We start from the raw sequence: 22,988 nt of genomic DNA, 5'->3' as shown, positions 1-22,988 counted from the left end.
GAAGTGGAAAATAGTGGGACAGTAAGTGAATATAAACATACAGAAATCAGAGCACGAATATTTAAATTTGGAATGCAATGTGATTGCCTGGCACTGCTACAAGATAACCGGCGAGGTATGATGGTCGCGAGTAGGCGGTGCTCCGGTACTCACGTGGTCGTGGTCACAACAACAGCTTCCAGTCTCCTACAGAATCTTGCCCTGTGGGGATGGGCTACGCAATGGCATAGAAGATTGTGTGCAACAAACCCTTGCGTCCATGGCTGGCTTCCATAATGTCTGAGGGCCGATTGCCCCTATGCGCTTTTTAGCTGCACCACATACCATTATCGTGTGCTACTGGAACACAAACGCAGACTACGCATATTGCACTGCCAACAGCCCCATGAAGTAAAAAGGCCCAGGACTCTCGATGTCATGTGCTTTGCTACCATTGCTTGTGCGATAAATCTTGCCCCCTTTCCGCAGGAACTAGGGAAAAACGGACTGGCGTGGCCGACTGTCACCTACTCCGCCATGTTGCTCAACTACTACTATTCTAGAAGTGTTACTGATACCGTTGCTGTGTCCCTATCGCTGTAAGTACGATTCTACAAGCTCCAATGCAAAGAGAAGCACCAGCGACGGCAGCCACAGCCCGCCATGAAAAGATGCGGAGGTTGTCGCAGTTGTTCTGGTGTAGCCATCAGTAGCAGAGGAGAGTTGCCCGAAGTAGCTTCTGCTCCTGCTGACATGGCCGTCCGCAGCAGTAAACCTAGCGATCCGCCTGCCAGCCCACTGCCAACCCTGAAAAACACGACTACAAAGAAGGCTATAAGTCAGCGTGACGAATGCTTATGCTTTCTTTTCGGAAGGACTGGAGTGTAGCGGAAAATGAACTTCACGAGCGGCTGGTGTAGATCGAGCAGATAGATAGCAAGCGACAATCGCTAGTCGCCAACGATGTTACTGCTACAGATGGTGCGTATATTGCGTCGTATATTATGTATCCTATATTGCTTGTTTCGTAGCAAAGTGTTGCGTGGGTATCTCTCCTTTAATAGTCGTCGCTGCTTGAAGGTCTACAGTTTATGAACAGACCGTCATAGCAAATGCGGACGGATAGTCAGTCAAGGAGAGCAGTAGAGAATACATATAGAGAATATTTAATAATAGTAATGATATTGTAAGTATACTTAATTTAAAGCGATGTGAGCAACCCGCCAGCCATCGCCACCACCCGCTCAAAAGAAGTCGAGCTTTTAACCGAAGTGACAACCTTCGACCAACCGCTTTATTGATTGTTGTTATTGTTGCTCGTTATCATGTGCCAAGAGGACCCCCCCTCCAAACCCGATATTCCTCTTTCACTTTGCCCTACAATTAAACGCTGCAGATTTTCGAAGATGGCGAATCTTAGTTTAAAGATACAATCCAATCACAACATTTCTTAATTATAAATGCTACATCTAACAGCAAGAACAAGAGGAGCTCTCTTGCTTTACTCCATATTTTTTCACGTTTCGGTGGTTTTCGATCGGTGAGGCTTCTTAACCCACGCACGCTGTCGCCTTCAGTTGACACATGACGCCATCGGCGCTGCTGTAGTCATACTCGTCGCTATCATTTTGCCGTCGATTCTTTCTTCAGTCCTTCGACGTCGTTTGGTCGTTGCCAATTGTTAATACAGGGATTGTTACATGCACTAGTACCGCTCTTAAGTTTACCTGTTTACGGCTTCGAGGCACAGACAAGCACACATAGACAGGATTAGATGTACAGATGCAAGGCATTATACAGGTAGTTGAAAGAGGGCAAGGCAAACCCGGGGCCATCGGAAGTCACTGATGCGAGCGCAACCTATATCGAAGCGGCTCACTGTCGGCAGTCGGTGGTGTGGCGTGTGGATTGAGAGGGATGGCATAGAATAAGCAGAAGCGTCAGAGTCCGAGTAGAGCTAATGGGACTTCGCTGCAGTGGAGGTTCGATCGTTGCACCGGGTTGGACGTGTGGGGTAACGTGCAACTTACAGGCGGAATTTCTTTAGAGGAAGGGGGGCTACGCGCTCAAATACGGCGCTGCGATCGAGAATGGCAGAGCTGTTGGCGATGTGGGTTTGATGGAGAACCACCGAGGACGTTGGCCTTGGTATTTCGTAGTGGCCCTGCAAACTCCAGTTGTTCGGTTGATCCACCGACAAACAACCCTCACTTCCGTCGGCCCAAACGGGCTCCGCTTCGCGTACATGATAAATCGGTCTTCCGTGGATGAGTGTTTAATTTCTCAATTCATTTTTCTTTCTTGCAGACTCCATGTGGCCCATCCGTGCGTTTGTTTCAAGCGTGCTGAGTTCTATTTTCTCTCTCTCTGTCTTCTTTGTTCAATCGCTTACAGTCCTTAGCGTCTTTTCAGTCTTGGCTCTTCGTTTCTTCCTTACGTCAGCCTTACGCGAGCCGGGTAAACGTCAAGCCACCCATCACTTGGCTGGCGGCTGGGATCCAAGACTCCGTTATGTCCCCTCCGTGCCACTATACGTGCCCCAAAGTCTCTGGATCTCAGTTTCAATTGAGAGGACAGACCTCATCAGACTTCGCCTTGAGCTAGAAGTGGCTGCGAACCCGAAGCAGCCAGGGTTTTTCTTCTTTCAGGTCCACTTGGCGAAGAAGCGGCGCCTTAGATGGGAGACGAAGTGGTTTGTGGGAAAATTGGGGCGGATGGCGGAGGGCAGCAGGAGTGGCAGCGTGCTTCATGCCGAGAGAAGTAAGAAAATTCCAAACACGCTAAGGGAGAGAGACTGATAGCCTACAGCAAGCGGGAGAGCAATTGGAAGAAAGAAGCGGAACAGCTTGTCGCTCTCTAATGAGGAGCAAATTAATTTCAGCAGTTCCAGTCAGACTCCACTCTTACAGTAGGTTCCATAGCTGGTCGACTACAACAGCAGCAGCAGTAGGAGAATTCCCGAAATCAAGGAGACAAGTATCGTAGATGTCGGGGCTGGGTTACTTAGTTAGGACCGAATCAGCCTATGTTATTCGTTTCATTGGGAGTAATTGCGGTCTGAGAGATAACATATTTGACGTGTGTGGTAATGTTGTTCTTCAAATGTCAAATGAAAATTCAGTTACGACGCGAAGATGTGAGTCAAATACGAGTCTACCATAAAACTCAAACTTTGCTAATTAAAAGTCGCTTCATTCTACATCTGTTCCTTTACAAGGAAATGACCAAGGTACTATGCACATGACAAAACGCTTTGCACAGTACAATGACAATTTGCTAGTAGGCAATTATCCGTGTATTAAGGCAATCCTTCTAGCTAATACGACCTTTAGCGATTCATACCCCACCAGCAACTCGTGCTGTCCGACCTCTATCTACAAAAAATACAGATTTCGTCGGTTAGGATCGGCCCGACAGGCCCAGAGTCGATACCGCTACGACGATTTGTATAAATAGCTCGGCGATGAATAAATAAGCTAGCTGGCATTGCTGCCTGCTTTTCAGCCATATCCAATTTATTGGAAGCAAAGTACCTATAGCCGCAACAGCACCCCCCTGACTCCCTGATTCCTAACAAGCGCTACTGAATGCCACCAGCATTTAGACACTTCCTCAACGACGTACATTCTGCCTTGATATAGCCTAGAGCCTGGCTGGCCTAGCACCTCTGTCGGCAAAGCTGCTGGTGTAACTGTCCTCCAGCTTTCCTAACGGTTGTCAGGAACTTGGCTCATAATTAACGATAAGCTCCAACTTGGGCAAGCTCTTTGGCAGGTCAGAGTCACCGACACAGCTAGCCCCTCATTAGCCCAGTGGGGACGTCGACCGATAACTACCCCGACCGAACATCGTTTACGGTCGCACCTAGTTTGGCCATTAAGCTTGCACAGTTCTTTTGTTGGAACTACTGAACGATTCTCCCGAGGGTCCAAGCTTAGGAGGTCACAACAGAGCCAATCCCGATTCAGTAGAATCAGCTGTCGTAGTCGATGTTCCACTTGTGAGACATGTCCGTGCCTTCAGCCAAAGCAGTACCAGACCAGCAGGGCCTTACCGGCGCAGGGTTTGGAAGTGTTTCAACTCTGCTTAGGCTTTGTGCTACTTTGACTTCCGCCGCCTCTTTCCGTTTCTTACAAGGGAAAAGGGCCGCTTCCAAGGGCGCCGAGACGATTTGCCATTGTGACGCCATGTCTTGTGCTCCACAAAGTGACAATAGCGTCGGTCTAGGTTGTCTACTAAAGATCCAACCATGAAGGGAAATAAATGGCTTGGTTGAAACTGCCTAACACTGGCGTTAATTGAAGCAGCTATGCTAATGGTTAGTTACATTATACAGTCAAAATCTTTCTACTAAAGTCTTTTTTATATGACGCTCCAGTTTTACGGGTCCATGTATTGGAATCTGAGGCATGTAAGTAAGCCATAAATTTGTCTACTCCGGAAGTACACTTGCATGTCCGACTTCCCGTTATCACCAGCGTTTATTAGCAGCAGTATCACAATGGTTGTTGCATTGAGGATACAATGCCGGCCGCGGTGTCCACGTGTCTAGGAGTCTTATTTGACTTTTTATGAAGTTCGCTTTGCTTAGATCGCCCACTTAGCTCATTATTGCCACTAAAGCTTTTTTTGCCTAATCCTAAATGAGTGCACCTAACGGCCGACGGTGGTTCTTCGCTTTAGCGTCAGTGGACCGTCGTTAAGAAATGCAGTCACTTCCTGTCTCTGTATGTAGCATGGCATCTCCAGCCCAGCGATCCAACAGAGGTCTACCGCAGCTGTACCGCTGCTTCTGTCTCTATGAGATATTTACCACGGTGTCACTGACAAAGGTCACCAATGAGCATCGGGGCCTATCGCGGTTAGCGGCGTCGCGTTCCAGCAGCAAATCACCGTGTATTATAATTCCGACCGATTGTTCGCCTGCCTAAAGCCAGTTGTTAGCTGTATTATGCTCGCCCACCTTAACTTAGACTTAGCTCAGACTGACTGGGTAACTAGAACGGTAGGAACTACCCCGTTATTCCGGCGTTGCGAGTACAGCAAATCGTGCCTGGCGTTGCCGGTCGAGTGCTTGCAAGCGACAACCGCGACGTTATCTACGTCGTGTGCGTTTGTGTATGTTCGAATGGAATTCGGTCGTGGAGAGCTTCGTTTAAATTCGGCTGGTTTAGTCACGCAGAGGGTTGGTGCTTGGTTAGATCTGAAGGGAAAACGGAGTGAACGTTGGAAGACGACTGGTAGCAATGGGAGTGGAGAAGCTAAAGTGGTGTAAAAGGGGGCTGAACTCTTAGGGCATTGCGACGGCCGTCTGCTACTTGCCAGTGACTAGCGGAAGGAAGGATCATCGGCGCTGAGGAAAAAGCAGACTCATTAAATGATACGGCTCTGCTACTGCTCTTGCTGCTGCTGAGGCTACACGGCAAGGGACTGCTAGGCGCTAGTCAGTATCCGATAAATCTACTTTTCTTATGCTCACCCACGCGCCCGTCCGTCCGCTATTTCCTTCTATGATTATTGAGTCACTACAGTTTTTCTTCTCATTTGTTTTCCTTTTTCATCCGCCTCAGTTCTGTTTTTCTTATCGTCGCTGTTGCTAGCCGATGCCGCTCCCTCCGATTACGTCGATCAACTGTACGTGTCCTGCGGCTCTCCTACAAAGCAGAACTAAAGACAATACAAGGACCTCACCGTTGGTGGATTTCCGAGGCTCTTCATGCCAGGAATGGGAGGGCATTTCCATAGCAGGCAGACTTGGCCGCACAATAAACAGGTCGAAACAATATTGCTGTTACAAAGCTGCAATCTCCGAAATGCTTTGGATCTGGCCACGGACATCCTAGTCCAGCGCCAAATAGGAACAAAGAGAAAGAGAGACTCAAGCTATGCAACTGTCTCACCTCTGAGTTGATCACTGCACACTAGTCGTGTGAGGTCGCAAGCTATAACGTTTCAATGGTAACAACGTGAGTGGTGACGATAACGGTCATTATGAGAGGAAACACGTATAGGAGAGCCCGATCAATCTCAAAGCGTGGAGTATTATACAGAACCATGTACGGACAATTGTTACAATGGATTCGAACCTAATCTACATATGTATGTGCGAGTGGACGAACACAACGAAACATCACGCTAGAGTTTGAGATGTGGACGAAAGAGACTTTTTTTTATTTAGTGTTAGCAACAATATCGACTGAGCCTAAGCGTAATAGGATGGCATAAGAGTAGAACAGCGTAACGACAGGGGCGGGATAGTGCTGCTACTAAAGCTAGTTCTTTTTTCTAATCATTCAAACACTATTGTGATCCTTTCAGGTCAAAGTTTGGGATACGGATTCGTGAACTACGTTCGCGCTGAAGACGCCGAAAAGGCCATCACTACTCTCAACGGACTCAGACTACAAAACAAGACGATCAAGGTAAGTTCGTTTATAACAAGCGGTCGGTCTCGGCCACGTTTGACAACATCCAATACAAATGAGTTCAGAGTAGAAAATAGCAAATAACAAAAGAACATACATTATTATAATTATACAGATCAGACCTCATGTTCCCTATACCCCCCCCCCCCCCCCCAAGACGTCATGATTTAATCATTGACTAATTCTATCATAATGGATAGCAGAGAGTAGAAATAGTAGAGAGTAAATATTATGCTTTAATTCAACCACACCTGTAAAATGGGCATTAATGTGTAAATTTTGGAAAGCTGAATACTGGGTTATGTTATTGATTCGCCAAAAGCTCATAAGCTACATAATGGTCCTAGCAAGGACCGTAAACGTAGCAGGCTTCCACTCCCCTACTCGAATGACTGGCACCACAAGAAAGGTCTTCATTTGCAAAGGTCGTGCTGGTATAGGGTAATCCTACTGGTATTGTCAGCTTTATCTTTCTACCCCACCTTGTAGCCTATCTTTACGATAACAAGCTCACGATATTGAATCAGCAATGATGAGGCCAGTGGCTTGCTGAATGTAGTTGGATGATAGCAACGATGTGAGACCTCGCTTCTTCCTGTGTTCCAATTTACCCCTATCTCATATTGCGCCTAGTCTACAAACCGGTTTCGGAATAAACCCACAACCGCCTAGAGGCTGATTGCAACTGCTGCGGCATTGTCCGAGACTCCTGCGGAAGCAGATCCGGCGTAAACACTTTCTATGTAAGCATGTAGCTTAACCACCTTTGACTGGGGGCCCGTCCGCTGATTCTGATTGCTCGAATACTGTTTAGGCCAGACCAACTAAGTCTAATCTGCTGTCTACTCTATGCTGCAGGATGCAGCTAGCCGAACTGGATAATGCAATCGCGCCTTGCAAACGCACTTCGGTGCGATGGGAACTCCCGGAGCTCGTTAGGAACTCGTTCTTTCTCTTTTCATTCTCCATTCTTCTTCATCGCCAGAGAATATCGTCGCCATTGCTTCTGTTGTCGCGCTCTGGATGCTGGGCTTGTTCCTGCGCCAGGCAGGTCTTGTTTGCTTTCGCTAACCATAGTTTGAGGCGGCCTGCCCTTAGAATCGTAAGTTTCGCACGAAAAATAGCGGCGTTCATTGTCTACTGTCAGCAATCACATAATTAGGTCGTCGCAACTAAGACCAAGTGACTGTATATTGCCTCTTACTCTTAAGAAATAAGATGGCCCAGGATGTCGAGGAGTTTGCAAGGTGCCGCGAGACGAAGTAACTGCTTTGTGGAGCGGACAAGTTTGGTGATGATGATGATGATGATGATGATGATGATGATACTAACACCTCATAATTGAAGCGATATGGACCAGGTGAAGGTATCAAAACAAACATATAAAATAGATGCGCCTTTTACTGATCGAACGCATAAGCGGTTTTAAGCCAACGTTAAAGGGTGGAAGTGGGATATGAAACTGCGGACAAGGATCAGATGTGGCCTAGCAGCGGCTGTAAATACAGCATTTGGCTGCAAGCAGAAAGATAGATCAAATTTTAGATACATCGTCCTTACGCTCATATATGTTGAAAACGGACCGTTGGTATGCACACCGCTACCTCTTGTCTTAGTCCAGCTTCAACGTTTGCTCACTACATAGTTAACATATTACCTAATATATAATGTAGTAACTCTACGCCTGTAGAACCTGTTCTGTTTATTCCCTTGTACTTACTCCGGCCCACTTACTTGACTTGGCTAAAGGTTCTCTTCAGTAATAATAGGAATCATCGCTAGGTCTCGAGCTCTCCCACGACCCGCATTACCCATCAGTAATTTTCGGTAGGATCCCAAGCCGTTGGCGCAGAACGTCATAATCGTCATAGTCAAGCAGAGTCCGCCAGGGGAACCAGAGTGCTGACTGAGTGGGATCAGCGAGATAGCAATTACGGCAAGTGCCGACTCACTATCGACAAGAGCCCCCGTCTGAGGTGCCAGAGCATCGTGGCGTGAGACCATTGCTGGAACTGGCTCAGCCAATCTACCGTAGCAGTGATGGCATGCAATCAGCAACCTTCTACGAGGCTGTAGGAGTCTGCTCCTGGTCCCTCGTCCCTGTTTGCCCTTTGATTCCCGACGTTCGTCATCCCGAAGAAGAAACAACACTTCCCTATGTATGACGACATCGACAATGACAGCCCTCACCGTCCGCGTTCAACCAAGCCGCCATGGTTTGTATGATCCGCTTGCTCACGTTTCGGTAACGGCAACAATGGCGGTTATCGAGTGAAGTCTTTCCTTCGGGAAGAAGAAAGCAGCACAGTATGTGCATCTTTGCTGATTATGCTCTAACTACTCGCTGGCGTGGTACCCATCGATCCCACGTGTAAGAAACGAGCACAAAATGCACAAGACGAACGTTTATTCCTTTTCGAGCTCAGTTTAGCACAAGAAGATTATGACAGCAATTCTCGTTACTGAGCAACGGTGAACCACTAACCTTAGTTTCCACCCGTGGCAAAGATGATCACCGCAGTCACCTCCGCTATAAAAACGTATTCTGTTCTGGAGGTGAAATGACCTTCTGGAGTACAAATTTTAGATCATAATTCGCCAGTGTGCCCAACGGACTGTATATTGTCTAAAAGATAGAATTGGTTCTTATATATATATATATATGTTCGATATATAAATATGCAACTTTCTTTAGTAGACTATCAGTTAAAATTGATGTATTACATCCTTTCTTTTGAAGCAGATCCATATATTCGTGGTCTCCTAGCAGAAGAATTCTTAAAAACTAAGGCCTGCAAAGCCGTACTATCGATGATAACTAAGAGCTGTTAGTAAACGGTTCCATCAGAACGAGAAAGGTAACTAGCGGACCAGGTCCGGCCCCTTTCTTCCACACGAGAACACATACCATATTCCGCCAGCAGGCTCGGCGAATGAAGTTAAATAAAGCGAACGACACAGGTAGGACATAGCGCATAGGCCAGCATGCTCCCCTTCCAATAAGCACGGCTAGTTTGGCACAGAAACTACGAAGGAACATGAGCCTGCGCGACCTGGCGGTAAGGCCTCAGGCAAACACCTAAAGATAAACACAAAAGTTGACAGAGCGGCACAGGAACCAAGGGCTAAACGATAAGGTGCTGCGTCTCTGCCTGCCATCTCGCTGCTTAGCTCTGTTTCTTTGGCTTTTGGCTACCCTTCACCTAAATGGTCCCATCGACGAAAAATCGCAAACCGGTGAATCTTTCTGGTTATGTCCCATTAAATTATCTCTCCTGCTTCTTCTGCATTTTGCTCTCTGTCGTTTTTATTTCTGTCATAATTTCGTTTCAGTGCTGATTACCTACGATATTTATACCATGAAGAGTAGCAGCTTCAACGAAAGCGACGATGAGGACCACCAATTGTATTTGTATATATAATAATATTATAATCATCTTTCTAGCACAGGTCGGATGTTATACATCTGCGGGCACACGGCCTCATTAAGTGGAGCTAAACGTATAGGTCACTAGCGTAAAGCGGCGGCGGCGGGCTGGATGGATGACCATTGATTGTTTCTATTTGTTTTTTTTTTTTTTTCGAAATTAATGTAAAACGGTACTTGGCTGCTAGGGTAGTCGCTACCCTTTCTGCGATCATATCTGTAGTAGTCACAAGTGGTAACTGGCAAAGCAGAAGGAAATAGTTTTGCTAGGCAATAGTTCGCGTTAGCCGGCTCCAGTGGCGACGACACATGGCGATTAGCTGTACCAACTTCTCGTTGCGAAAGACGGCCAAAGGCATCGTGGTGCTACACCGAGAATGTTGTCGCAAGAAAACGTACGAAGGCCAAATGTTCATATGTAGTCTCTATCTTTTACATGTTTCATATTATAATGAATTCAACTGCGTTGCCGTTTCGATCAGGGAAACACAATTGCCTGTTTAGCAGCCATATTCCAGCCCATATGTGGATTCCTACTCACGCAACGATAGGAGATGAGGTATAACTTCAGTTTGAAGCCACCATGAGAATGCACCCAGCTGCGGGACGCTCTGCATAGCCCTCGCTTCTGTCTATGTGTAGTTAAAGCATATATTTGAATCGAGCACCGAATGGGATCTAATTGCTGAGAATGCTCTGAATGTTCAAACTGTACTGGACGCCTGGCCGAACGCTAGAAAACACGTGAACTAAAGAAAAGGCCAGTCTGAAGAGACGGTATAGAGAGTACTGCTGCAATTGCTTGCCAGTTTACCCCTCGGAGTTCTCCACGTTGTCGCGACTGACCCGTTTATTAACTAGTAGCAGCGACTGTTCGTCCGAAATCCCGTCGTTCGTATAGTGCGGCTAGCAGAAATAGCTAATAGAACGGCCGCTTCATCAGATCCCTTTGTTAGATCTCGACGGCTGAGGCTAGGCGACATCAATCTGCGTACTTCTATTATTTGCCGCTCTCCCACCTATTCGCCCTGTCCGCTTACTCCTCAGCACCCAATCGATTTGCCCAATCAGCCTGCTGAGTCCTTTATGCTTGTCTGAGGTTCCGTTTCCGATCAAGAGGGCTTTTAGAGCTATTTCTACGCTCACTTTTAGCCTGGCAGCTTGAGCGGCGACTGCTGCTAGTGTCTGACATCTAACGATGAATGCAGATACACTTGGATTGAACCCCAAAGCAACAGATTATGTTGCCATGGCTGTGTGAACCTACCTAGCATTGTGAACTACTGCTTTTTTGCGCAGGCTCTTTCCAGCTACACATGAGATGAACTTCAATGCTTCTTTTGTGGCAAGTAGCCGAGGGTAATGAACAAGGGGCTAAATACGAAAAGACAAAAGAAAGAGATGAGACAGTTTAAATATAGATACTAGATTACTGTTTCTCTCTTACTGTTTAATCCGCGTCGTCCTTAGCTCTCGTGTTAGCATTACTGTGCTCGGTGTATTTGGACGCCGTTAAATTAAAGCGTCGCCTCCGCTATTCGTGACTAACCAATTTTCAGTCAATGTGTACTTTGTATATATTCGTTCGTTACCGAACGTAGCGAACGTTTCCGCTGCCACCGTTTGTTCAACCTGTTTCCAGACTCGTCTCTTAGGGGAAGGCCCGCTGTTGATCAAACCTGGCAATACTGATTCTCATTACATCCGCATAACGGTAACAGCAACGACAAAAGCCAATAACAGCTGACTGTTTCCGATTATCGTATTCTGTCCTAGTCACCATAGGATGCGAAATATGGTATTACGGGGCATAGCTCTAACGTATGAAACGCGACCGCTGAAACGCGCGAAGAAGGAAAAATAGAAAGAGGCAATTCGGCTGCTTTTCGCTAGCTACTCATTTGATGGTGGTCCTTTTGTTCTGTAGAAATACTTCTAAATTTTAATGATTTTTAGGACGATTACAATAGCCATCTGGTGCTGCCACCGCTGTTGCTTTTGTGACAAACATCGTCTCGTCTAGGTTAGGGGCTGGCGGTACTTTGACTGTATCAGCAGCAACTGCATACGCAAGAGCTGCTCTATGATGGTATGAGCAAGCGGATGGTGGAAAATTGACTGGGTGCTAAGCAAGTTGGGGAAACGACATGAGTCATCGGCGTTATAACTACCTATGTAGGCGGTAAGCGGCCGTAGCTTCGAACGGGAGGTTATATAATCAAACGTCGGGTGGTGTTTGTCGGCGCTTTTCAGTCGGTTCCCTTGGCCATACGTGTAGGTTTTGACCAGGTTCAGAGAAGGCAGAGCCGCCTGCCTGCCTGCCTGCCTGCCTGCCTGCCTACCTACCTCCAAAGCCTTCGTTTCGTTTGTTATTTCCCTTAAATCGTTCGAGGCGCGAACACCCTCCCCGGCCAGTTGAGTCGTGCATAGCTAAGCTACAGCCAGCTCTCGGCCATCAGTCCCTGCCTGCCTTGCCTTCGTGCGTAGCTCATGCCCGCCGTTAGCGCTAGATGTACAGCAAAGATAGAGCGGCTTCCCTTCGCTTTGAATAGAATTTGGCCAATTTCCGTTTCGAGTTTATGAACGAAAGAAAGCGGACTGGCACGCCAGTTGGTTAGTTGGTTTGCTAAAGAACAAGCGGAGGGCCAGAAGATGGAAGAAAGAAAAGGGTATTAAGTGAGGACAAAACCTGTTATTGCTGTTTCTGCTGCTGAGGGGGGCGCTGCTTGTGCAAGTATTCAGGCGAAAAGGGCTACAGAGTGAGAAAGTTAGATATATATAGGGGGATGGTCGAATGCCAGTGGCCGTAGTCCTTGTGGAACAGGGCAACAATGTAGGGAAATAAAGATGAGAGCTTGTGAAGGACTGCGAACGTTTGGGAGCAAAAGCGGAAGGGCAGCCGAATAGAAGCAGCAACAAAGATCAGATCTCGAGTTTCTTCTTCGGCGACGGCATGAAACTAGAACAGAAAAAAAGGGGGACTGGGCGAAGAGGGTGAGCCGGGAAAAAAGGAAATAGACGGCGATGTGGATTTTTTACTTTGCCACTAACACTTATGGCTGCTCGTGCCATTGCCGCTCCTGCGCAACAGAAAAAATGAAACAGCTGTGGTACTTCACCAATTCAAAAATACCGACCGCTACTAGATATTGCCCCAGGGGCTTTTCTAAAGGGAGCGTCCAATGCCAATACCATATAACAGATCAGATCGGTGTCAGTTGGTCACCGGCAACAACAAAGGAAGCGAAAACGACAGACGTGACTGGATATTTTGTGCCAATTCCTTTGGGATATGTGTTCAGTTTAGAAAAAATTTCGACTTCAATAATGCTAGTATCCTTCACCCATAGAGCAGTCATCGGACCTCTTGCTCTGCCTTGGAATAAAAATAACTTACTCTGAGAACAACAAGTACTCGTCGCGGAGGATGTACTATATCATAGTATTTATTATTAACGTATTTGCTATAGGTGCTATATATAAATATATATATATATTAATAATTGCTTCAGTTGCTATTCCGTGTTTATTATTAGTGCTCAAAATAACAAGCGAGAGCAAATAACAACAAGGACGCCAACAAGAGATCCCAGTGACGTGAAAATACTTGTTTAAAAGGCGTCTGCAACTAGACGGTACTCGAGTATAAAGGGGCATATTTCGAGAAAGAAAGTGGCGCCAGCAAAAGCGCTTGCACTACAGAGACTGAAACCGAGGCGTATATATATGAAGATAGTCTGACCATTGGGCATCATTTGCTCTGTTTTTGTCGTTATGCGTCAGTTTTTCTTTTCATCAGTGTAGAAAGTCTGCTACGTGTGTTTCTTACCACGTTTTTATTAAAGAGACCGAATCGGTGGCTTTCCCGTTGCCGTCCGCTACAGCGTTCACCTACCGCCATTAGGTTCTTGCTGGTGCCATTTTTTTTTTTGGTAGTTTTTTGGACAGTGGTAGATTATATGTGACTACGCGTTCTCCAACCATGAAAATCTCCATGGGCCATGGGTAGTGTGGAGCTGCTAAAACGTTCTATGAACCTTTCTGTTTCTGTGAGCTCTTCCTGACCTTGTAACTTCTACCTGGTGCTACTGCGGTGGCTGACTGAGGCCTCCCATATGTTGGTCCGTCATATGTGGTCGGACCTAATATTATCGTATCTGCCAGAAAAACCATTGCTGCTGCCGTTATCACGGCCAATTACTTCGGCGAGTCTTCATAGATGATACAAGATCCTCACCATCGTGCTCGGTTCCAGAGTTGTCGAGTGCTGCCTCGCAATAGGGCAGGAAGACAGTGGAAGGTTCAAGCATTAACCCGAGAAAACGGGTTGGGATCGCTAAAGAACACGATGTAGAGACTAGCCTAAACTGTTGCTGATGCAGCCACATACTTTCAAATTTCTTTCACTGTCTTCACGTCCTAAATTACGTTTTGCACGTATTACGACAGAGGAAACTGATCGCCGTTTGTTTGTCTTTTACCTCATCAATTGTACTTGGGTCATTATATTAATCTTATCTCGGTCAACGGCACTCCAACTTAACCTTGATTCTTTCTAACGAAGTCGCTTTATGTATATATAAAGTGACCTTGTTCTCATCACCAACAGTTCCCTAATCACAGTTACACGCTCCACGCCTACGTAGCATACACGTCAAAGCCTTTAATTATTATTCTAAAACCTTGTTTCTCGTATCCAGCGGTATCTTTCGTACTTGTTTTTTGGTCGTTGTAGATTGCTACTCGATCCAAGTTTGTATCTTTTCCGCATTCCATCTGTAGTTTAATTTCCAACTGTCTACTATTCTTGGGGAATTTATGCAACTCGTTCTGTCTGCTAAACAAGGTACGACACATACTATACCACGTAACTGCTCCAACCAAAGCCCAACTGTCATTATATTAGTGTATTGTGTGGGATAGATACTGTCTTTTTTCTACTAGCAGGAAGGAAAAGCCGGGAAGCGCCTGAAACTGTGGTGTTAAAATCGACGCTCCACGGTCCGATGTTCCATTGATACCCAGCACATATGTTTGGACCTCATGAGCCCTATAGCAGTCACTCGGCATGACCAGGCCTGCGGCGTCTTCATTAGTCTCTCCTGTATTTACTGCCTCTTTGCTCTAGTTTTCTATGTTCTTTGTCTAACCTACTCCTCATTCGGTGCTTACTCGCTTTCGTCTAACTAGCCTTTTAGCAAACTATCACTATCCAGTTAGTTTGTTGCCCTTCCATCTCTGGCCTCTTCTTTGCTCGCATACAATATCTATACGAACACACAGACCTCCGACAGCTGGCTGAGGGGTATAGCATTGCTATGAATCAACCACAAGGGCCCAGGGAACACAGGCTGTGGAAGCCGAAAGGGCCAACACTGATGTTGAGACCGATGACGGCGGTGTTGCCGCGCTGACACCTTATTTGTGTAGATCTGCTGATGATCCTGGAGTGCGCTGTGCATTGTTGCCGAGCGCGTTCCCATGTGCCTTTCAAGTTGGATCTGCCCCGCCTCCACCGAGCTTACGGCTGCTTCAGCAAAAGCCACAACTAGAGAATTATCGGAAGCAGATGCGAAGGGCAGTCAGTGGAGCGAGGATTCCGCGGGTAGCGGAGCCCAACGATGCCAACCAATGGAAGATGCGAACCGGGAGGACAGTACTGCCGTTGTTGTACAGCATACGCAAGCAACGGCGGACATAGCAGTGGCGCGATGTGTACGTGCGAAAGAAAAGCAATAGCAAAAAGCGTAACGCGAATTGCAAGTAATTTGCTGGGGAAAAGAGACGCTGTTCAGCTTTGAGATTCTTCTGCGATCGCGTTGAGCTTTGGGACGTGCCGCAAATGCAATAGGGTGAACGAGAAGGCTTTGAGCCTATCGATCATTTTCATTGCATTTTATTCGATTGCTCTGCTTTATGTTATTGGTTTGCCGTTGCCTTTGCCACGGCTGAAGCTGCTGCTTACCAACTGCAAGATACGAGGTGGATGTTTGAAAAGCTGTCTGAAGGGCTGGCTGCGTACGGTTCTGACTATTCCTGCTGCCGCTGCAATTTTTCCTGTCCATGCTGCTGCCGCGAGCGGAATTGGCTGGTAGCGAATCAAGAGGTGAAATCGGGCTTATAAGAAGCCGGCAGTTCTAAACGGGTGGGGGAGTACAAGCAGACTGCAGCGTCGGCTACAACAGTGGCGACGGCAACAGAAGGCAAGAGAGCGGTCATCGAATATTTGGCGAGTGAATTGAGGAGATCGCGTCGACATCAATTTTTGCAACACGCTCAGAGTACTCTCTGCGCTGTACGCAGCAGGGACATTGCTGTGATTATGGCGGTAGGACATAAACAAGCGAAGACCCCTCTCTTCAGGCTCTGGCAGGTCTAATGATGCGTCCGGAGGCGAAATCAAGCGATCCAGGCCCAACCGGGCCAAATGCTGTCAGGGATGCCGCTGACGTAGAAGAACAGCCTATAGAGGTGATAAGAATTGCTCCCTCTTTCTCCAGTGAACAGGCTTAGGGGCATCGACTGTTGGGCCGCTGATAGTAGCAGTCGAAGCAGCACGATGACCACAACGGGCGCGACAGTGCGTCGATCTTCTATGCTATAATAGACGATAGCGGTCGGGCCACCGATAACCATCGACAGGGACAGAATGAGAGACGAACTGACGAAATCAGGATAGGTAGGCTATCGGAAGCTGAGTAGACCAAGCATGAGGGAAGGATATCTGTTAGCCTATGTAAAAAGAGGCATAGAACAACCGATCGCAGCAGCAAACCCAAAGTGAGTCCGTAGCTTTTGGGGGCAGTGAGGGCGTAGCCATCGGGATGGTACTTCCTTCGCAAAACTCTGCCCTTATTGCCGGTTTCTTTGTAACCACCTGGAGGTTTGAGCAGGAGGATGTATTCTGACAGGAATAAAATATTTGCTCACGCTGAGGTAACTATCGAAAACATCGGAAATCACCCCAGCGAGGTCCCACTGTCGGAGCGGGTCGTTGGAGTTGTTTTATTGCAAGAACGAGGTGTGTAGAGGGTGCGAGAGAAGCGGAGAGACGAAACGAATTGACCCGCCGGTCGGACAAAAAGCACCGGCCACAGCATGAAGTAACACATGGTATCTACGGGTAAGAATTTCTGTTTGCTTGCCAAACTCGCTTCGTGTGGGGGTTTCTAAATGTCTTCTCTGCCCATGTTTTGATATCATATCCATTTCTTGTTATTCTGCCTACGATACCTAAGCACCGTTTCGTTCAAGTGCCGGTATCTAGTTTCAGCTCAGCTCTGTCGTAACCAAAACTCCAAAGTTTCTAATAAATTTTAGATAAAGTTACGTGATAAAATCCCACACTGGCCCATAATAGAATAGTGTGAGATACAGAGATTTCGACGAGAGCGCAGTGTGGTTATATAATGAATTTATATGGAACAGTCTAGCACCTAGCTTTTTTTCTGAACACGACAGCTACTATCGATTCATTTATCAAAACAGAGCTGCGTTTCGAGGTATTTGATGAACGAATTCGGGCTGATACGGGTCGAGCATCCGAGGCATCTAAGGCAGGAATGAATGAATTTATGGAATGATTGACAGCGGTAGGGCAACAAGAATTAATATGGCTAATTGTAGTTATGGCGTTGTTGCGCATGGTTGCTAATAACAATGCCTCAGATAACGCCAATTTTATCTCGTTTTTATCATCAGTCGTTCGGGAGCGCCGCGTCGCCACTTTTTGTTTATTTCTCCAACGATTGCAGTCAGTCTGGTAATGGGTTCTTTAATGTACTCTAGCAAACCCCGGTTACCTAGCTAAATTGTACGGCTTGGTCGTCGATTGTCGTAGCGGAAGCAACAAACATCTTGTAGGCCGAACTTAGTAAATAAAGGCCCTTACGTCGCTCTAAGCGTACTGGCCCTTTTGCGTACTGGATTCGTTCAATTTTTTTTCTGATTTTTCGACTGAGTCATTCACTGCTACAACTGGTATAGTACGATTTTGTGAGTTCTACTGCCTGAGTTCACAAATCTGAATGAGAAGGACAGGCCTGAAGTTACTAAGAATTACATTGGTGAACCTACAGCATATTCAGTGTCTGTGTAGGTAATGCGGACGTCGAACTGTGGACCAATGTCAGGGAATAATTCCATCATTGCCCCTCGCCTCTCATACAATCTTACCCCGTCAAGAATTGATCTCGGAAATCGATAAAGCAAGCGGACAAACAGACGTAAAAGGGACAGCCTACTATGATCTAATGTGGTTGAGATAGTAGCAGTGCTAGACCTACTTGGAGGCTGAGCTAGGGAATTACTCCACGTCCGTGAAAGAGGAAATTTTGAGTAAAAAAGTCAACCCATACGGAAGCTTTAGAGTTCAGTCGGCTGCATTTAAGACCGATGATTACGACAACGATGAGCAGCAAAAGCAGAAAAAGAAAAGTGGAGAGCAACGAGAATGCGAGGACTACCGAGAGATTGCGATACGTGCATGAAAGCAGCCAGTAAGGTAAAAAAGATAAGATAAAGGGCGAGAGCCGGAACTTAAACATGGTAAAGCTGGTTGAAAGTCAAAAAAGCCTGCTCTATGGGCCACATGTTTCTCTAGCAAAGCCTATGAAGCAAGATTCAAACAGGCCTAACCAGACCTTGCCAACGAAAATTATATGGTCATCTGTGCCAATGCCTCCGCCACTACGTTCTTTTCCGCTATGAGCAACTGCTTTCCAGTTAGCCAGCGTCCAGTCCTGGTCCACCGGTCCGCTGCTAGTCCTTTAGGCCTGCATCCCATATTCTTCCACGAGCTGCATCGGTGGAGGCGTTGCTATACTGAACAGTAATTTCCTTCTTTCCCAGCCCCTGACCTTTTCCATACGCATTTATTCAAGCTTCCGCGCGTCGCGTAAGTTCATACACATGAAGCTTGCGCTCCGTTCGAGCTCGGAAGACGCAGTTAGAGTTTCTAGGCAGTGTTTGTTAGCTCATCGGGAACGCTTGCCGTCCTTGCCAACCACCCAAGATCTTCGGGCTCAAAGGGAGACGCACAGGCGGGGTACCGTCATTGATCAGCTGAAAGCGTTAACATTCCCCTTTCGTTGTCTCGCTACTGCCATCACCGCTGCCACCTTCTTTTGCGAGGGCATGCGGCATCTGATTTATCTCTTGCCACGCACAAACCACCCACTTGACTTGCTGGCTGATTTCGGTGGCCCTGGTGGCTTTACGCAACCTCAAAGACGCTATTTACGTGTATTTTCGTAGGCCTCCTAGCAGGTTATGAAGAGTATATAGTATAGAGAGAAAGACAGAAGGGTCGCCTTCTTCGTGGCAGTGTATTGGCAGTAGCAGCAGCAGTCTTTCGCACGATGGCATTATCGTAGCATCGTGAAGGTGGAGTGAGCTATATCGCACTCCCGATAGTGCAGTAGAGCCAGGGGAAAAGCCTAACCAGTTATAGTAGATCCGCGGAAGGTGGCCCAAACCGTACGTGAAGAAGTATGCAAGCAAATGGGCAGACTGTCGAACGGTGGGACAAAGATAGGATATGGGAGAGGAGAAAGTTGGCAGGCGCTTGTTTTGCAGCGGTGAAGGTGCCAGTATGAGTAATGAGGGCATCTAGGAGCGGGAGATTTCTCCCGACGACGGCGAAAGCAAGACGTGAACTTCGGGGGGCAGGCCTGGCCAGGCCTTGCCATAGGGCTTAGTCTCGTTGAAAGTCGAACTGGGCTGAACTAAACTAAGTGGTATGGAAGGAGGCGGCGGCCCTGAAATGTGGAGATGTAGGGTGAAGGAAGCGGTAGAAGTCCTTTATTTGCTCTATTCGCTATTAAATGGCATAGCCTCGCTGGTCTAGCCGCTGTCACTGGCTACTAGCTGCTCTTTGTTGAGAAATTGCATGCATTTTTGAACAACGAGAAAAGCCAGTCGACGAAAGAATAAAGGCCGGCCGTTTTCTCGCCGCCCCAAAAAATCTGCTGTCGCTGCATGCAGGAGAACAAACACTTTGCGTTAGGTGATGGGCGGTACACAGTTTCTTGGGCGACGCTCGTATTCTAGAAAAGAGAATGATAAGGTCCACCTCTCTGTTACCTAACATCATTGTAGGGGTCGGCCAGCCAACTGGCGTATGTGGTAGCCGACCGCTGGCGCGCGCGCGCTGTCTCGTGCACGCTGCTGCCGCTTATGATATTCTTACTACTGCTGTAAAGCAGACCTAGCACATGCGAAGTTGTGACACAGTCTTCGAAGCGAGCATATACACACAAATGAACCGAACAACGAGCAGCGCATTGCCAAAAAGGAGGAAAAGACAAAGAGGACTATAACGGGTACTTGCCTACTTATTACGGGAAATAGCTATAAGGGGACTTATACAGTCGGTGCCATCAAACAGAGCCGATCGAAAACACGTTATTTGTCAGCGCCTAAGAGATCCTTCTGGCCGATCGAATGGGCCAGAACTGCCGTAGAACACAAAGAACTGCACAGTTATTATGGAACGGCGATCCGAGAGATCAAGGCGAGTCTGTACACTTTTCGTTGTGGTTGCGGGCCAAAGGGGCTGGCTGTGACGGGTACAAACGAAGAGACATCTTCTCTTATCTTTGCCTCCTTAAAAAAGACCGTTTTTCTTTTCTCGACTTTTTCATCGTCTCGTGTTATCATCGTCCTTGTCGAAGATCACCATCCGGGAAATTATAGATCAGAAGTGAATTGTAGTAGTAATATAAAAGAGGTTGTCTGGTTGAGCAACGCTAAAGTTGGTAGAGTTCTTTGGACTAAACGCATAGGGGGTTGGTGGGCCAAGAGAAGCGCTAAGAGAATGACATATCGCCAATGGCAAAATAGCAGGCTGTAAGGAGAACGAAAGGCAGTTGAACAGGCCAAACGTAGGCCCGGACTATTCCGCTCATGGTTCGGTGATGGAGTCTCCTAGCATCTTTACAGCACTACCTGGGCGTTATGTCTATCGTATATGGGATGCGCGGAGGCGTGAAATCTCTCAAGCAAGTGAAGGAAGGTAAGTCGCTGGCAGGCCAGCCCAAGAAAAAGCAAAAATTTCCAGTTGGGAGTGCTCCATGTTCTGTGAGCTCTTGGTAGTTGACAAGCGGCCATCTTCCTACTGCGAATATGAGCTGCGGTAACGTCCCATTGTTGTCTTAGTACGACAACTCTCACAGCGAATGGCCGAATACCGGAGCTGCCCCTTCTTATCGACAAACGCAGCATTTTGTTGGCGAAGCATCAATAATAGCTATCTAGTAGTACGCAGAAATTTATTGCATAAAAAACTGCAACTGAGCGAATATGGCTCGACAACGAGGTATCAGCCGCTATTTGTTTGACTTAAAGGGCATTTTCGCTATTACACCACAATCGCCGTAGATATAAAGGATTTGTTACCTGTCTGGTAAAAACATTTATATATATATATACACATGCAGGACATTTCGCTGAACTGCGAGGTATAATAATACTCGACATGATGCCCTCTCAATTTAACCGTAATTAAATGCATTTTCACTTGTTGACGGCACATGAACAGATAAGCTCTTCTGACTGCGTAAGCAGACAACTTTTAGAAATGTAGAATTACACTATTTGTGTTTCAATCTCGAAAGTCGCTAAAAATATACTATCCATTATATTCATACACTGCTATCGTTATTATCATCCTGAAGTCAGATGGGGGCGCTGGGCATCATCATTAAACAACCAGAGATGAAAGAAGAGAGAGAGAGAAGTTCGAAACTTCGGAATGTTTGTCCTTGTTACGAATGATAGAACGCGGTGTAGAACTTTGCTGCCCGTTGGAGCTGTCCCGGAACAGAGCCGAACGGTACAGGGGCTAGTGCTACGATTGAACAACACCATCAACCCATATTTTCCCCCAGCTGGCACTTGAAACAGGCAGACAAACTAGGCGCGACGCAAGACAACAGAGACTGCGAAACGACGCAGGGGACATGATAATGCCTTTCGCTTCGTCCGGAATGCTTAGGCTGGACTTCGCCTGTGGAACCAAATGAACGAGCTCGTCTAACAACAGCCTTTAGCAAATACTGGACGTCCATGAGAATGAGAACGTAGTATAGTTTGTATTCGTCTGCAATGAGACAGTCCCGCGGGGAGCATTATACTGGATGTATATTACATACACAAGGACGACTACGACTGCAACGGTGACGGGGGACGCTCCGGTCCGTGTATGAGTCCGCCCGACGAGTGAATGAATGGATGGACTGTTGGAGCGCCAAGAGTTTGCCCCAGTTCTGTGCCAGAGAGTCACACGTACTAGTGGGCGTAGTTCCGCATAGCCGACTAGTCGCATAATAAATCTAACCATCATGGATGATGCGCTCTAAGCTCCTGCTGCTGCAATAGTGACACTGGTGTGTAAATGGTGATCTCAGAGACCAGCGTGCGCCTTGGCGGCGCTTGCTCAGCCGGGGCCCAGGAGCTGGGGCAGACGACGAAGGCGGCGGCAGCTGCGGCAACGACGGTGGCATTACTCAGTGGCTGATATCGACTGGATACGCCGAGCAGTCACTAGAAACGCTGCGCAACTAAGGCTACAACCAGCATAGCTTGGGTATAAGCTGTGGATGGCGGTGCCGCGATTACTGACGGATGCGTTGGGTGGCGTTAGCGACGGGGGCGACTCGCTGAAGCACTACTCCTGTACCGAAACGACACTGTATGTCCTTTGCCATCCTGGTATCACAATAACTAATTATCTAAATGAACATTCATAAGTGCACAAATTCCTGTATCAAGCACCGCCTTCATATAATAGTTGACGTGATGAAAACGGATTGTAGCGTTGGAAGTGCTCTGCTAGGCTTATTGTAAGATTTTTCTGTTGCAGACACAAAAAGGCTAAAGAACGAGCGCTTATTTAATAGCAGTTTGGTAATACCCTATGTGAACAGAGCTTAATTCCTTGAGAACTGGCTTTCGTTTTATTATTACTCGTTGCCGTAACAGTATTCTAGCTTGTGGGAGAACATTAGCTACCCGGTTTTCCCGACTGTAACTGTATTATTTTGAGAGCAGTAACTATCTCGAGTTCTACGAGTTCCTCGTCTTTTTTATTGGAAAGATAACATCGCATTTAAACTATCGTGCTCGTTTTGTGGATACATGGATTTCCATTGGACTTT

The 22,988-nt window shown here is 47.0% G+C and overlaps 1 protein-coding gene across 5 annotated transcripts in view; it reads left to right on the top strand.

Moving 5' to 3' along the window:
* The window catches only part of LOC111259462 (ELAV-like protein 1), a 276,667-nt gene that overhangs the window by 207,059 nt on the left and 46,620 nt on the right, over positions 1-22,988 (top strand). For all 5 annotated transcript variants that reach the window (XM_086967913.1, XM_022831510.2, XM_022831507.2 and 2 more), the window contains one exon: positions 6,298-6,401. In XM_086967913.1, coding sequence (XP_086824039.1) covers positions 6,298-6,401 — 104 coding nt within the window. The remainder of the gene's footprint in view (positions 1-6,297; positions 6,402-22,988) is intronic.

This window comes from Varroa jacobsoni, unplaced genomic scaffold, assembly GCF_002532875.2.
Source record: "Varroa jacobsoni isolate VJ856 unplaced genomic scaffold, vjacob_1.0 scaffold_334, whole genome shotgun sequence".
NCBI classification, from domain to species: Eukaryota; Metazoa; Arthropoda; class Arachnida; order Mesostigmata; family Varroidae; genus Varroa; species Varroa jacobsoni.
The sequence above is the reverse complement of the archived record's forward strand: the minus strand, read 5'-3'. Positions and strand labels throughout refer to the sequence as shown.